Here is a 13,940-nt window from a genome sequence, read left to right on the forward strand (position 1 = left end):
TATGCTGGCTGCTCCCCTCTGTGGAGGGTTCCTCAGACGTCACGCTTTGATTTCTGTCCTGACAATGCGATTTATGGGACCTTGTATCCACACATTTACCCAATAAAATCACTTTGCCACAGGTTCTAAAGACAGTTCTCTTTGCATCACTGGGTTGATTCAAGGCAAAAAAAAAAGAGACTTCAGTATGAAATATTAATATTTCAGTTTTAATACATCTATTTTCTCATTGTCATCTTAATAATTTTTGGTAACTGAACCTGAATAGATTAGATAGAATAGTTTGTGAACCTGGTTTGCTAAACAACCACACGTTTCCTTGTTCTTTATTCATACTAAAACATCAACCACAACAGATGCGGCTGCAAACACACAGCATTTCTTGATAATATGTATTATGAATGAGCCCTTTTGTGTACTAATGTGTAGCCCCAATTGACTTTAAAAACACAGGCGTCAAGGCTAGAGTCGCGGAGTTGTATCATATTGTAAGTACTGTATGCAGTTACACCTCTACTATTAGTCATTTACACGGTGGCTATTCACGTATTTGTCCACATTTCAATTCACTCGATGATGCCAGATTGACTACGCTGAATTGTTTTGAAATCAAGTTGACTATATCATTTCTACCAGTGGTCACTTTTATGCTGATATAATAAGAGGCTGCCAGAGGCCTCAGTAAGCGACTGCCCCTATTTAGTATGTCACTGTAGCGCTCCATTTACCACACAGGGTTTTTTTTTTTTTTGTAATGTGTTTCTTTTTTTTGTCCTTTCGTGTTGGTTTGGCATTACCATTCTCTCAGTGACCTGCCAGTCAAGCTGGGCTGTGTGAATAACGCAAGAGGAGGGAAGCTGAGGAGGAGGAGCTGGGTGTTTGATGAAACCCCAGACTCCCTTGCTTTAAGTGACTGGCTATTGATCCGAATGGCAATCACGCTAGCACTCTATTAAATCATATGCCGTCTGTCTCTTGGCTGTGGCATTATTGAGCCATCGACACAGTCTTTGGAGTTTAACAACTGGGATTATAGAGCCTTTATCCAAAGTGAATGACGACACAAAAAGACACTGCGGCCACCATCGAGGTCCCTGTGGGTGTATTTTTTTCAAGGTGTATATGCTTCAAATCAATAATGATTCTACACTAGTGCTGCTAAGATGTGGCACAAGATATTCTCCTGATCACTTGCATCATTGGTCTTTTGGATGTGGAGTTAAAGGTCTTGACAGAAATCCATTAACTTTGACCAGAATATTAGATGAAATTAGATGAGATTGAACTTTATTGTCGTTGCATTTAGTAGAGATACATACACAACAAAATGCAGTTACACATATAACTGGAAGCGCATATAGCAAACAGTGTAATAGCATATGTGTGCAGGTGCACTGTAGTTCACTGTCACACGTCCCTAGACATCGTCTGATAAATGGCGTCCTGCTACGTTTGCTAGCGGCTAACGACATTCCATCGGTCCAGACTGAAAAACTTTCTGAAAACCTTCTAAACGTTCATTGGCAAGTGTTTTGTGATTGTTTTAGCTCGGTCAGTCAAAGCAATACTGAATCTTATGTACTACTGCTTGTGACATCATCTACGCCACTGCCCAGTGGAATTGTTTAAAGCTATTGTTGTTCAGTTTTTGCTCTCCAAACATCTTGAAATGCGCATATTCAGATCAGAAATGACACTTAACTGTGGCTGCCTGTGGTAAATTTACCCATGGTCTCAATGACTGCTGACGGTGAATGATTTTTAGTTATTTTAATCATAATTTATTGCACATGACCGGATAAAGTTCAGCGTGATCACCGACAGAAGTGACTAGAATAGAAACACAGTGGCTCGATACTGAGTAGCATGTTTTACTTCATTCATACTGTGTTAGTATCACATTTATTAGACGCCCAGGTCACAGGTGTCATAGATACGGCCCGAGGGCCCAAAGCAGCCCACCAGAGAGTCTGATCTGGCCTGCAGCATGAATTTGAAAAGTGCAAAAATGACAAGACAGCAAGACAACAACACTGAGACCCAGGACTAAACAGCAGACAGCAATGTGCCCAAATTTCACTAATTCCTCTAAGAAATTTCTTTCTTTTCTTTTAAAAGAATGTTTATTAAATGTGTCATTCTCCTAATTTACTTGTTCTTCTTTGCACTAAAAGTCTGGAGTTGTCATGACTAGACTGTTGTGTTACTGATCCAGCCCACCTGAGATCAAATTGGGCTCAATGTGGCCCCCACCAACTAAAGTACATTTAACAACCTCACCTCTTAGATGTAAAAGACTGAAAGAGAAAAAGAAAACAAATTAAATATTGAAACAAAATGTGTTATCAGGAATATTTCCATCAGTTTGAGCTTTCTTTTTTCTGTTCTTTTTTGTCCGGTGAGACCAGATCGACAGTACACCTGAGAAGCTTTATCTGACTTAAATGGTGCCTGATAAAGATGTCTGTAGGTTGTGACAGCTGCCTTTGACAAGCTCTACACTACTGTAATTAACCCCACTTAGCAGTCCATCACGTCCTTGTCCTCATTTTTTGTTCTCGTCCCCCCTCTCCCACAGCAAGCACTGAAGGAGAACTTCAGGCGGAGGGAGTCGGAGGAGAAACAGAGGAGAGCCAGGGCGGCGAAGGAGAAGGCCGAGCGTGAAAAGCAGGAGAGACAGCAGAAGAAGAGGAGGTTGCTGGAAGTCAATGCAGGTAGAGACAGTTCAATTTGCATTATCTGCCAACTTCTTTTCAGAGAGTTGTGCTAAATCAATCTTGGGTCAAATGGTGTAGGAGATCATCCATAGACAATGACTCTCATTTATCAAACAAACAAGTGCCATTTAATGGATTAGAGGTGGCAGCTATTCTCACAATTCTGTATTTACCTCTTGAAAAATTAAAACCCACATCTACCGAGAAAGCATTTTCTGCTTTGATTGATGAAGGTGAGTAATGATGGAAATGATTTAAATACACAATTATCCAGTGTGTGATATCAGAGCAGAAAGCCAAAAAGCTTTTTCAAAAATATCAATCTGTCCATATCACTCCTGTTGAAATTATAGTCTTGCCTTCTGTTATTGCTTACCAATTAATCTATCAAACTTCCCAGACGTGAAAGGCATTTATTATTTGTACATGGTAACACAGTTCATTCAGTGCCTTCCTTGTTTTCTGAACAGTTGACCGAGGTGGGGTTCCTCCAGATTTCAGCCTTATAACTATTAAGGGGTTCACAATTTAATGAGAGAACTCTTATTTGACGCAACTTTCAAAGTCAGTGCAGAGCAGACTTGTACAGAATTCAATAGAGAAGGGAAACAAGGCGCATGGACTGAAGTAGATTGTGGAAATTAGATATTCTAGTGTACTGATAATAATGCAATTCAAATCAAGCTACCATATGTGAGGTATTTAATGTAGGATTTAATAGTCTGCTACAGTAGCGACACCGTTCTTAAAATGTACAGTTAATATCTGCTGTATTTCTCACCGTATTCCAGGTCAAAGTCTGACATTTATCTAAAGGATGGCCTAGATTGGGTGCCGTCGGTCAATAATGCCACATGTGGTAGCTTGATATGAATTATATTATTTTCATTCAGTAGAAGATACGTTAACATTTCAGTCACCAACAAATGAAGATGTTGTCCAGACTTTTGCCTGGTAGATCCTGGTTTAGCTTCACTTAACACAACCGCCTCCTTTTTTTCTGATAACTTTTGGTATTGTTCTTCATGATTTATAATAACTTTTTGTAGCCCGATTGCTACAGCTGAAAACAAGGCTATAATTCACCATTTCCACCATCTACTTCAGTCCATGTCCTGCCTTGCCTTGCTGCCAACATGGCAACTTCCGAATTGATGACGCTCTGATGACGCACCGTGAAAACCCGCTATAGGTATTTCGACAATGAACTTGTTGTGTTTCACCATTAACCAGGATCTGCTGTTTAGAAGACAGGCTTTGAAACCAAGTCCAGTGAGGGCACAGTTGTGTATTGACTAGCTCAAGTCATGAGCTAGGGCACAAGGAAAAAGCCTGACCCAAAAAGGTCTTGTGCTATTTGATTTAAGACATTTGTGATGTCAATATGCTTGGTTCAATAATTTTGGGTCCGTAGAACAAGCTCTTTATTGTCCTTATTCAGCAGTCGAAGGCAGCAGACGTCATGTTGCCTCCCTGTAGACATGAATGTTCTTACACTTGGAAATTCTAAATTTCAACCCTAGAGAGTTATTGTAGGGCATAAGAAGGCTTGTTTACTTTGCTTCAACATTTTTCATTTTCATGGCGAAAATTGAGGTCAGTGAAGTCTCCCTATGCGATTTCTTGCCCTTGAGTGGTAAACAAACGTAAACGTGTATTTCAGACCATTAGAACATAAGTTCAACAGAAGGCCACTTCTTCCTGGTGCCTAGTAAAGCAGTTATGCTCAGTGTTCATGCAGAGGTGGATCTCGCAGACCACATTTGCCCCGAGAATGTTGCCTTGATGTTTGCCGATAGGCTGAATGAAAACCACATGCTTCTAAACCTCACTCACAGTGGCGCAGGGACACAATTTAAATGTGTACGGACGTTACTAAATATGGTTACTTGCCCTATAAAGGGTTCAAATTCCCACGACCTGGCTGCAGATGTTTCTGCACACTTACGTGTTTCATGTAACCTCCCTAGGAAGCTGTAGTTGGTCAGCTGAAATGCATTGAGGCTCCATACATTCATACACCGCACGTGTTCCAACACGGAGCCAAAGCTGGCACGGCTGTGAGGAAGCTAATGCAGCTACTTGCGCAGCCAGATACAGGCTTGTGTTGTATTGCTATGCAGCAACTACTGTTTACACTGTGATTGCCACAACAACACATATTGTAAGATAATCATTGTACATATACAATATGTTGTGTCCCCCAGTGATAATTTAGAGTGATGACTCTATTTACCCAGCAGGTAAAGACATACTGTAGCAAAATCCACCCTATTCCAGAGAATCCGACTTCCACTGCCAGTTGTTTTTATTTATATATTTATTTTATTTTTTTTCACCTTTCACTTTGCCGTGCTGCCGATGCCAGAAACTAGTTCAACAGTGCAGCCTCCAGAATCCATTTCCAATTCCAAAGCCAAGGCTGGCAGAGCAGGTGTGCTTGGCAGTCCCAGCTCTGCACAAACATCTATAGCTACGGCAGAGCCTTTGTGCCAGTCCTCTGTAGCACTCCTGTAGACATCAGAGCGCAAGAACAGAACCACTGTGCTGCATCCAGGCCGAGGCATTGCGAGTTTGCCATTTTGCCAAACCAAGGCCGGTCTTGGCGAAAATGTAGCGCAAACCACTAATTTTTCCCCTTTTTGCTCTGGTCTGGGCACCCTTCGCTTGTCACCTTTTACCACAAATTGCCTGAAATGTTACAGTGGTGGACTCCTCCAAAACAATGACAACAACAACCGTGCTTTTTGGAGTTATTACTAATCCAGTCGTTGAAGCCAAACGCCTCACGTGAAAATCACACCAAATTTGAATTGTTCATTTGGTGTAAGCGGCAAATTTAAGGCTGTAGTAGCTGCACTTGACTATGTATTAAAACTTAATCAACAACATTTCATATTTACTGCTCATTTAAATATATTTGTTTTCACTTAGTCATTAAAATTATTTCTCAGTTTTACTACTGTCAAAGATAATAATTACGGTACATCCATTTATTTTTAGTGTTCCAAACAAATAAAAGGAAACAATCTTATTCCAGTACTTAGCACTTGGTGTACTCAAGGATATTTTATTAACTCTTGCGATGGCTGACAGCTTGGAATCCTTTTCCCATCAGTTTGTTTCCTTGCAAACTTTTTTCTATGTCAGAAAAGTAGTTCAGAAATAAGGAAATCATAAGAATAAACTTCAGCCAAATTTTGTCAGAAAGGCTTATAAAAATATGCCCAGAGCTTGAAATTTATTTCGATACGCTCAGTTTAAGATGAAGCTAAAGGCGAACCCGCTGACATCTCTAAGAAGTGATGTCTCCGGCGACGTGCACGCGCACGCACGCACGCACGCGCCCGTGTACATATATAAATACACACAGATTGTTTGGATGAAATGAATATGCGATGGAGATTTGCGCATTGTGCTGCCAACCCAGGACAGGATTTGTCTCTCACTCTGCCACACTCTCCCACTTTGTCTCTCACACTGTCTGTCTCTCAGCCTATTTATTAACTAAAGAGCTTTCTCTTTGTTTGTCAGGGAGGATTGTCCTCAATGGAGATTTTCTGTGTAATCATCTGATTATCCATCAATTCCCTAAAAAGCCCCAGAGAGACTGTGTATCCACATTATGCTGAAGGGCACGGCAATGAGAGACAGGAAGGAAGGGGGAGGGTTTCCTGGAGGAAATGATCAAAATGGATTTCAGCTTCTTTCCCCTTCTTCAGGTATCTGCATTGAGCTCAGTTTTAACGTCGCCTGCTTATGTATTCCTGAAACATAAGCAGTCCCAGTTTTCCTGAGACTGGGCTTCAACCTACACTATAATATAAAAACCTGGTTTTGTCATTGGTGCGTTCTGGCGGTTTGAGAGAGCGGGAGCATTAGCCTGCATACATTTGCATAGAGCCCTATGGAGATTGAAATTCAGATTGAATAGGTGTTTTTCCCCCCCCCCCCCCCCCCTTCCCTCCTCTAGCTGTGCTTGGCTTGTGTATGACAAATCTGTTGCATTAACTCCCAGGGTAGGCCGAGAGCAGGAATGTTTGTGGAGCGACAAATTACACATCAGAGCTTTATTTAACATTCCCGACATGGCTACAAGCGATGAACTATTAAGACGTCAAATAGAAGAACAGCAAGAGATGCACCCCTGCATGCAAAGACACTAAAAGCACGGAAGGGCATTAGAAAGAAAAAATTTTTCTTTCATTCAAGTTTGAGAAGGGGGAGCTAGAACGTGAGATGTTACTCCATGCCACGCACTGGTGTGGTGGAAGGACTCAGATAGTCGGGTTCCTTTTTATGCTAATTGCTAGTTTTAATAATTTATAATTAAAGACAGAGACGCTGCTGTGGACACCGCTGTGCAGTGGGCATGCTCCCTGTGTTGCTGTGGGCTGCTAGGTTAACGGTTTCCTGCTCCGTGAGTTGTGAATGTGTTGAAACCGACATAAAGCCTGTTAATTGATGAAAGCAAGTTCACACTAGATGTTGAAAAAGAAAAAAAAAATGTATACTCTGGCCTCAGCCTCATGTTAGCCACCACTTTTGATGTCACACTCCTCATTTGTTAGTCTCTCTTATTAGTGGGGGGTCTTTGGGTTTTACAGACAGATACTTTATCAATTATGTTGAATTTGAATGCCAGGTCGACACCTTGTGCTGTTCTTTGTACTTTTTGAGTTGCACCTAAACCATTTTTGTGCGTGTGCCTGTGTCAGGCTGTGTCATTGCTAGGGGGTGGGGGCGCCTGGTCTGGTCTGGAAAGTGGTTTTCAAGTAGAACATTGTATCGTTACGACACGATCAGTGCTGCGGTAGTTCTAAAGCTGCAGGTTTTTCAGGTAAACCGAGAAAGCATCTTTTTGTGGCGCTCCTTTTTTTATCTATATTTTCTTAACACTGTTGAAAGGATGAACACCAGTGACCTATTACAATATTTAGTAGCTGGTTATGATGTAAGGTTTTCGTGTGCGCATCCTTTTTCATCATCTAGTGAGTGGTTTGATTACTCAGAGTATCAGTAAGGTGCACCAGAGCATACTCAATAGAGGGGGAGGGGGCTGGCTTGCCTTATTGCGCCATTTGTCTTCCAAGTGTCCAGGGGAACACAGTGGTGGACCTGCATTCATTGTACTCAGGCATGTCATTTTCTCTCCTTAGCTTTTCCAGCCCTCGCCAATTGACCCTATTTCTTTGCCTTGCTCTGGCCCACCTCTGCTACACACTGCTACAACTGGGTCATTGTCCTGATGATAAGTGCCACATCCTGTTGAGTGAAGTGGCAGGAGACATTAGGCCGGCTCTGAATGCAGGGTAGACATCGACACACGGACAGGCTGCTTGTCCAGACAATGGAAAATGCCAGTTGGAGCGGGCTCTGATTAAATAGATGGTGATTGAAGTTTCGCTTGGACAACTATAGCTTTTTTTTTATTCCTGGAGGTGGAGGTTCAGCCTAGACTTGTTTGCTCTTTTGTTTTGTAGTAGAGTAAATTCTCCGCTTTTGAATTGAATTGAATGAACTTTTAATATACCGGCATTAACGGCGTATGTGATTACGCAGTGTTCGGAAACGCTGCGCCGTGCGACACTGTTTCAGACTAGACCGCTTTCAGTGTAACGCTTCTAAGTAGCATGGTGCGACTGTGTCACTGCAACGCGTGGTGAAGATGGAAAGGTTCGAAAAATGAAGCAGCAGAATGCGAGAGCAAAAAAGTGTGCTGTGTTGGTCCCCGTTTTGGACAAAGCTGTCCTTAAAAATGGCCCCAATTTTAGCTTTTTATGAATGAGGACAAAAAGGTTGCGCGCAGACTACAGTTATTACGGTAGCCGGTCACGCTGCTATTGACACTACAGGCATAGCAGTTTAATTACGTTTAAATATGAATAAATACGTCAAAATAAATGAAATTGTAATTGCCCCGTTTCTTCATTTCATCTTGATAATATTTAATTCATTTTTTTTTTCTTGAGCTCCGAGCTGTAAACGTCCCCACATTTCCACATCAGCAGGCAGTGCTAACACTGCCATGCAAAGCAGTTTTACTACTAGTGTGGGATTATTCTACAATATTTAATCATCATAACAGTGAAATAGTTCATCCTTAATCAATCTGTTGCATTAATTCCTCTCTCAACCAGTAGAAAATCAGTTCAGCGTGTAAATAAAATACCGTGACATACAGCCTTACCTGTACATGTGCACCTCTAACCACACAATGTATTTCTGCACCTTTTTTTCCCTTCCTCATAATTGACAGTTAAGCTATTCACATCTCCAAAACTTTTAAATTTTTTTTTTTAGGAGCTAAAAGCTCAATTACTTGATCGTTCTTTCAAACCACGGGACTGAAAACACCGCTGATGAATTTGTGAACGAAAAATGAAGTTAAAACCACGGTTCCTGCGCACGTTGCACGCCTGTCACGAGAGCTACCGGCACCAGATTCAACAGAATGGAAAAAGGCAGGCAAATTGTGCACATCAAAGCACCACTCAGGAGCTACACGGCCAGAGCTGGGCTACCACTCTTCACTCTCCCGTCCCCCTCACCAGTCTTTGTTCTCGAGCCACATCCCGCTCAGCACTGCCTTTCACGAGCTGAATGGCTGTTTCAAACCCATTTTCACAGCCGCTAGCTTGACAAATATTCTTCTGCCATGTGTTCCTTCCCCATTACTATCCATGTGACATGTCTGTGATCTTTCCCCCTCCGTCTAAGTTTCCGAGCGTGTGGGTGTGAGTAAATGAATATGTGTTATGATTTTCAGTGTTGGGATGTCTGAAAGCACCTCTTGTCTACATTCTATAAAGCGGTTTTCTGTGTCAGCCCGTCTGACTCGCTGTTGATTGATGTGTAAAATTGGACTGTTTTTGCGCCCATATATTCCTGAGGCGGGAGATCTGAGTGGGTTTCGTTTTTCCTCGCCTCCCGAGGCACACAACGTTTCATGTTCTTGTGGGTTGGAGTCAAACGGAGTACTACACATGAAGGCACACACTTCACGTTGCAATAGATTGATCTGCTCCTTTCTGCTTGTTTTCTGTGTGTGTGTGTGTGTGTGTGTGTGTGTTGCGGGGAGTGTAAAGCTGCGCAGCCTGTGATGAATTGCCACAGGAGTGGAGACAAATTTGGACGTCGAGGAGCGTTGGTTTTTGCTCAGAATTTTTAGCTGCCTCTCCGCTCTGCGTAATGATGAAGAACTAGGCGCATATCAGCCAGGGGAGGAGTGCAACTGTTTGGAAACGGGAAAGCACAACAAATGCACACGTTGGAGCGGGCGGCGTGCACGTGTGTTTGCAGCGTCAGCTCGGGGTGGATCTTACTGTGGGTTCAGCCGTAGCCCGGGACCGCGGGGTCCCTATGCCCTCGATGCATGTAAAAGGATTATATACTGCAGAGCTGATTGACAGTTTCTGTAGGTTTGCTGTATGGAAGAGGATGAGAATTCCTGTTTGCATGCCCAGCTTTGCATGCACGGCGAATGAATGAGTCATAGGTTGAGAAAAATAAATAAATAAAGAGGTTAGGGGTTGGAGGCATCTCATAGATTGTGCACTGGCCTCAGTATCCAGATCGCCGCCCCTTCTGCTGTCACACTCCTCATTCGTCAGCCTTTAATAAACCGAACCTTTCTAATATTGTGTAGATGTCTCTTGTGCCTCTGAAACAGTTGGGACTCATCAGAGAATGGACACGGGGCTTCTGAGGGCGTCCTGTGGTGTCTGGTAACAGGATGTTGTTAGCGAGGGTCCTTTGGGTGCTGTGGGTTGAGGGGAGAGGCCTCTGTGGATCATCTCACACTTTTAGGATCATGTGGAGTTGGCCAGGTCAACACCTTGTGCTGTTCTTTGTATTGTTTTAGTTCATCCTAAACCATTTTAATGTACTGCAGAACTGATGCTGTATAGAAGAAGATGAGTATTCCTGTTTGCATGCGCGAGTCCTAGATTGAAAAAGAAAAGGTTGTAGGCATCTCAGATTTGACCTACTTCACAGGTTAATCACTTCGTAGATTCCGCATTATCAGCTTTTATACGCCACACATGTGAAACAGATGACTCCCTCAGACATTGTGCTGTGAGGAGGGAGGAGTATCGGGATACTCTCCTCGTCCTCCCGTGTGTATTTCGTCGTCAACGTCAAATCAATGCTAATCCATACCAATCGCCGCGTTCATGTTAAATAATTGCTCATGTTGACTTAAAGTAGATACTTAAAGTCTCCAAACTTCGTAATATATTTCATCTTGAAGCAACGCTTTCTATCAGCGGTAGCCCGGCCTGTAGTAAACAGATTGTGTATTCAGTCATAATCTGTAATGCTGGCCAGTCTCGGCGCAGCAGACTAAATCAGTCACTGTGTGCAGGGCAGAAATGCCTACGTGCTGCAATACTGGATTTTCTCTCTCTTTTTTTTTTTTTTTTTCCTCCTTTGTTAAGATACATATATTTATTTCTACACCTTATGAAACATCGTTATTTTCATCACTCATTCAGATTTGTGTTGACCCTCAAATGATACGTGACATTTTCTCTTCCCCACCCACCGAAGATATACAGTTCGCTCACTGTTACCTTTTAATATGGCCACGTGGACGGTAAATGAAAGCCATCGCAGAAAAGGAACCCCTAACGTTTCATCTTAAGTCATGATCGTCATTAATATTACTATTATTATTGAGAATTTATTTTTTTCGAGATTCCCAGCTACCCCCCACAACATCTGCATGCGCAGGGCTGCGGCAAAGCCTCTCTGACGCCGCAATAGAAAACTGTAAGCTCCTCTAAGGAAAGATTTATAGCAGAGTTGCTGTATCAGATTGGATCAGCTAATAAACTTAAGTCAGTGGGGGAGCTGCTCATTTACGCCTTGGGACTGTCCGCCCTAGCCAAGGGCAGCCTTTTGGGAATCTACTGTGGAGTTTCCACCCTCTCTCTCTCTCTCTCTCTCTCTGCTGTCTGCATGGTGATGCTTCGGACCGCAGTGTTGGCCTTAGTCACCGGAGTAACAAAAATGAAACAACCATGCCGATGTGTGATTTAATTTGGGGTGTCTCACCAAAAAAAAAAAAAAAAAAAAGCCCCATGTGTTGTTATTGAATGTGGCGACCTTTGGCTCAGTGAAGGTCCTGGCAGCATCGCAGAAACCCCCTCGCTTTAGTTGTAGAATTTTATGTTTTTATTTGGTGGGCGTTATTGTTCCGCGGGGAATTGTCAGCCGAAATGAAGGAGTGAGAAAAACACACACAACCTTAATCAGAGCAATGTCCTCCTACCCTTCACTAAATCAGCGGCTGGACTCGGGAGTCACACAGTGGCTAATGATACAGCTTGGCGAAGCTGTGAAGCCGCTGGAGTTGAGGCAACTTTTGAAGCACGTCACGTTGAATCACGCTGAATAATGTTTAATTCCTTTTGAATATTCGTAATATATCTATTAAAAGCTCAGTTTTATTAAAGGTGGATGTCCTTTCTGTGTGTAGAAACACAATGCGGTTGCATTTGGTTGAACGTATAGCCCATCACCGCTGGGTTTCAGTCGGGTAAATCTATCTAAGTGACCCGAGTTAAGTGGCAAACGGCTTTTCAAATTGGCAAGGCGGCTAAAAAACACTTACAATTTTATAGGCGACACAGGAGCAGGATTGAAAAGAAAACGCCCGCGCGCACGCATCCACATTTGCATGACAACAACGGCATAAACTTTTTTATTGACAGTGAGTCTGGCCCCTGAACATTCCCATATAGTCTGCCTTCTGGCTGTTTTTCTTCCCAGCCACCAGAGGCTGTTTTCACTCCATATTACCGGGCATGTCTGTCATTTTGCCTCAGGTGTCGGGGCCAGGTTTTTAGCAACTCGAGTCATGGCATAAATGTCGTATCTGCAAAGCATTTCACTTCCAGGATAACTGCGTTCTGATAGTTCCTTTGCGTCTACAAAGCAAATATTTGATATTTCGAGGCGGGAGTATTTATTATTGTTGGGGTCTGAGTGTTCCGCTCCGGCTTGACGGTGCAGTCCGTGTACATGTGAGGTATGGATTTGGCGCTTAAATCCGTGCAGTCAGCTACAGTGTTACAGTATAATTCACAAGATCATAAACAGGGTGAAGATTTGCGTGGTGGCCTGCAGACTTAATTATTGGATACTGATGAAAAACGCTTTGCATGATTCAAGGAAAATCTTGGATCTTGGCTATGACGATATTTCACATAGGGACTATTCATATGCATCGATAGGATCTTATTGGTACCGATGCCGTTATTGCTTTTCCCTTATCAGTTCTTATCAGTGAATTTTTGTTCTAGAAAAAGTGGGCGGTTTCTTGTAAACAACAGCAGTTTCTTTGAGTTTCTAAACAAGACAAAAGAACTTGTGTAAGAAACATATGAAACTGGCCACTGGATCCTCAATAACACTGCTCTGCTGAGACTTAGCGATAGCTGCACTTGTTGACCGGAGATTGTCGAACACATGGCGCTCTCTGTATTTCATACGTGTTGCCGCCCTCGCTTGAAATTTCGGTGCTGCATAAGCTCCATGTTGTGCTGTTACAGTCCCTCCTGCTGAAGTGAAGCCACACTTTGGACCGTTTCAGTCTTCCTTGTCGTGAAGATTCTTCTTCTTTAATTTTTTTGGCGGTTGGCAAACAACTTTTAGGTGCATTACCACCACCTTCTGGACTGGGACGTAAAGATTTGTCACGAAAAGACTCCCTAAGGGGAATCGATAAACATGAAGACTAATGATATCGGTTAATTGAACTAGTTGGAACCGGTTCTTTTAAAGATCCCCATCCTTAATCCCAAATATTGAAGAGTGTCCACATTTTCCTTGCACTTATCTCGCTCCTCAGCCATCATGCTAGCTTCCCTTGCCACCAGACAGACCCACAGCTATTTATCTGAGGGTAGCTTAGAGCTCCGGCCGGTACCAGATTCAGTATCCGTCGCTTCCACATGATGTCACGACGTACAGTGGGGGAAATAAGTATTTGATCCCCTGCTGAATTTGTAAGTTTGCCCACTTCCATAGAAATGATCAGACTCTGGTTTTTATGGTTGTTTACTGGTTATGGGTATAGACAGAATATCAGTCGAAAATGCATAAAAAACACACAATCTAAAAGTTATAAATTGTTATGTATTTTATTAAGGGAAATAAGTATTTGATCCCCAAGCACAACACAAGTCAGTACTTTGTAGAGAAACCTTTGTTGGC

At 42.6% G+C, this 13,940-nt stretch overlaps 1 protein-coding gene across 6 annotated transcripts in view; it reads left to right on the forward strand.

Annotated features, from left to right (window-relative positions):
* LOC125005819 (protein diaphanous homolog 3-like) overlaps positions 1 to 13,940 on the forward strand; it is a 163,427-nt gene that overhangs the window by 97,183 nt on the left and 52,304 nt on the right. For all 6 annotated transcript variants that reach the window (XM_047581427.1, XM_047581431.1, XM_047581428.1 and 3 more), the window contains one exon: positions 2,579 to 2,714. In XM_047581427.1, coding sequence (XP_047437383.1) covers positions 2,579 to 2,714 — 136 coding nt within the window. The remainder of the gene's footprint in view (positions 1 to 2,578; positions 2,715 to 13,940) is intronic.

Source organism: Mugil cephalus, chromosome 3, assembly GCF_022458985.1.
Source record: "Mugil cephalus isolate CIBA_MC_2020 chromosome 3, CIBA_Mcephalus_1.1, whole genome shotgun sequence".
In the NCBI taxonomy this organism is placed as follows: domain Eukaryota; kingdom Metazoa; phylum Chordata; class Actinopteri; order Mugiliformes; family Mugilidae; genus Mugil; species Mugil cephalus.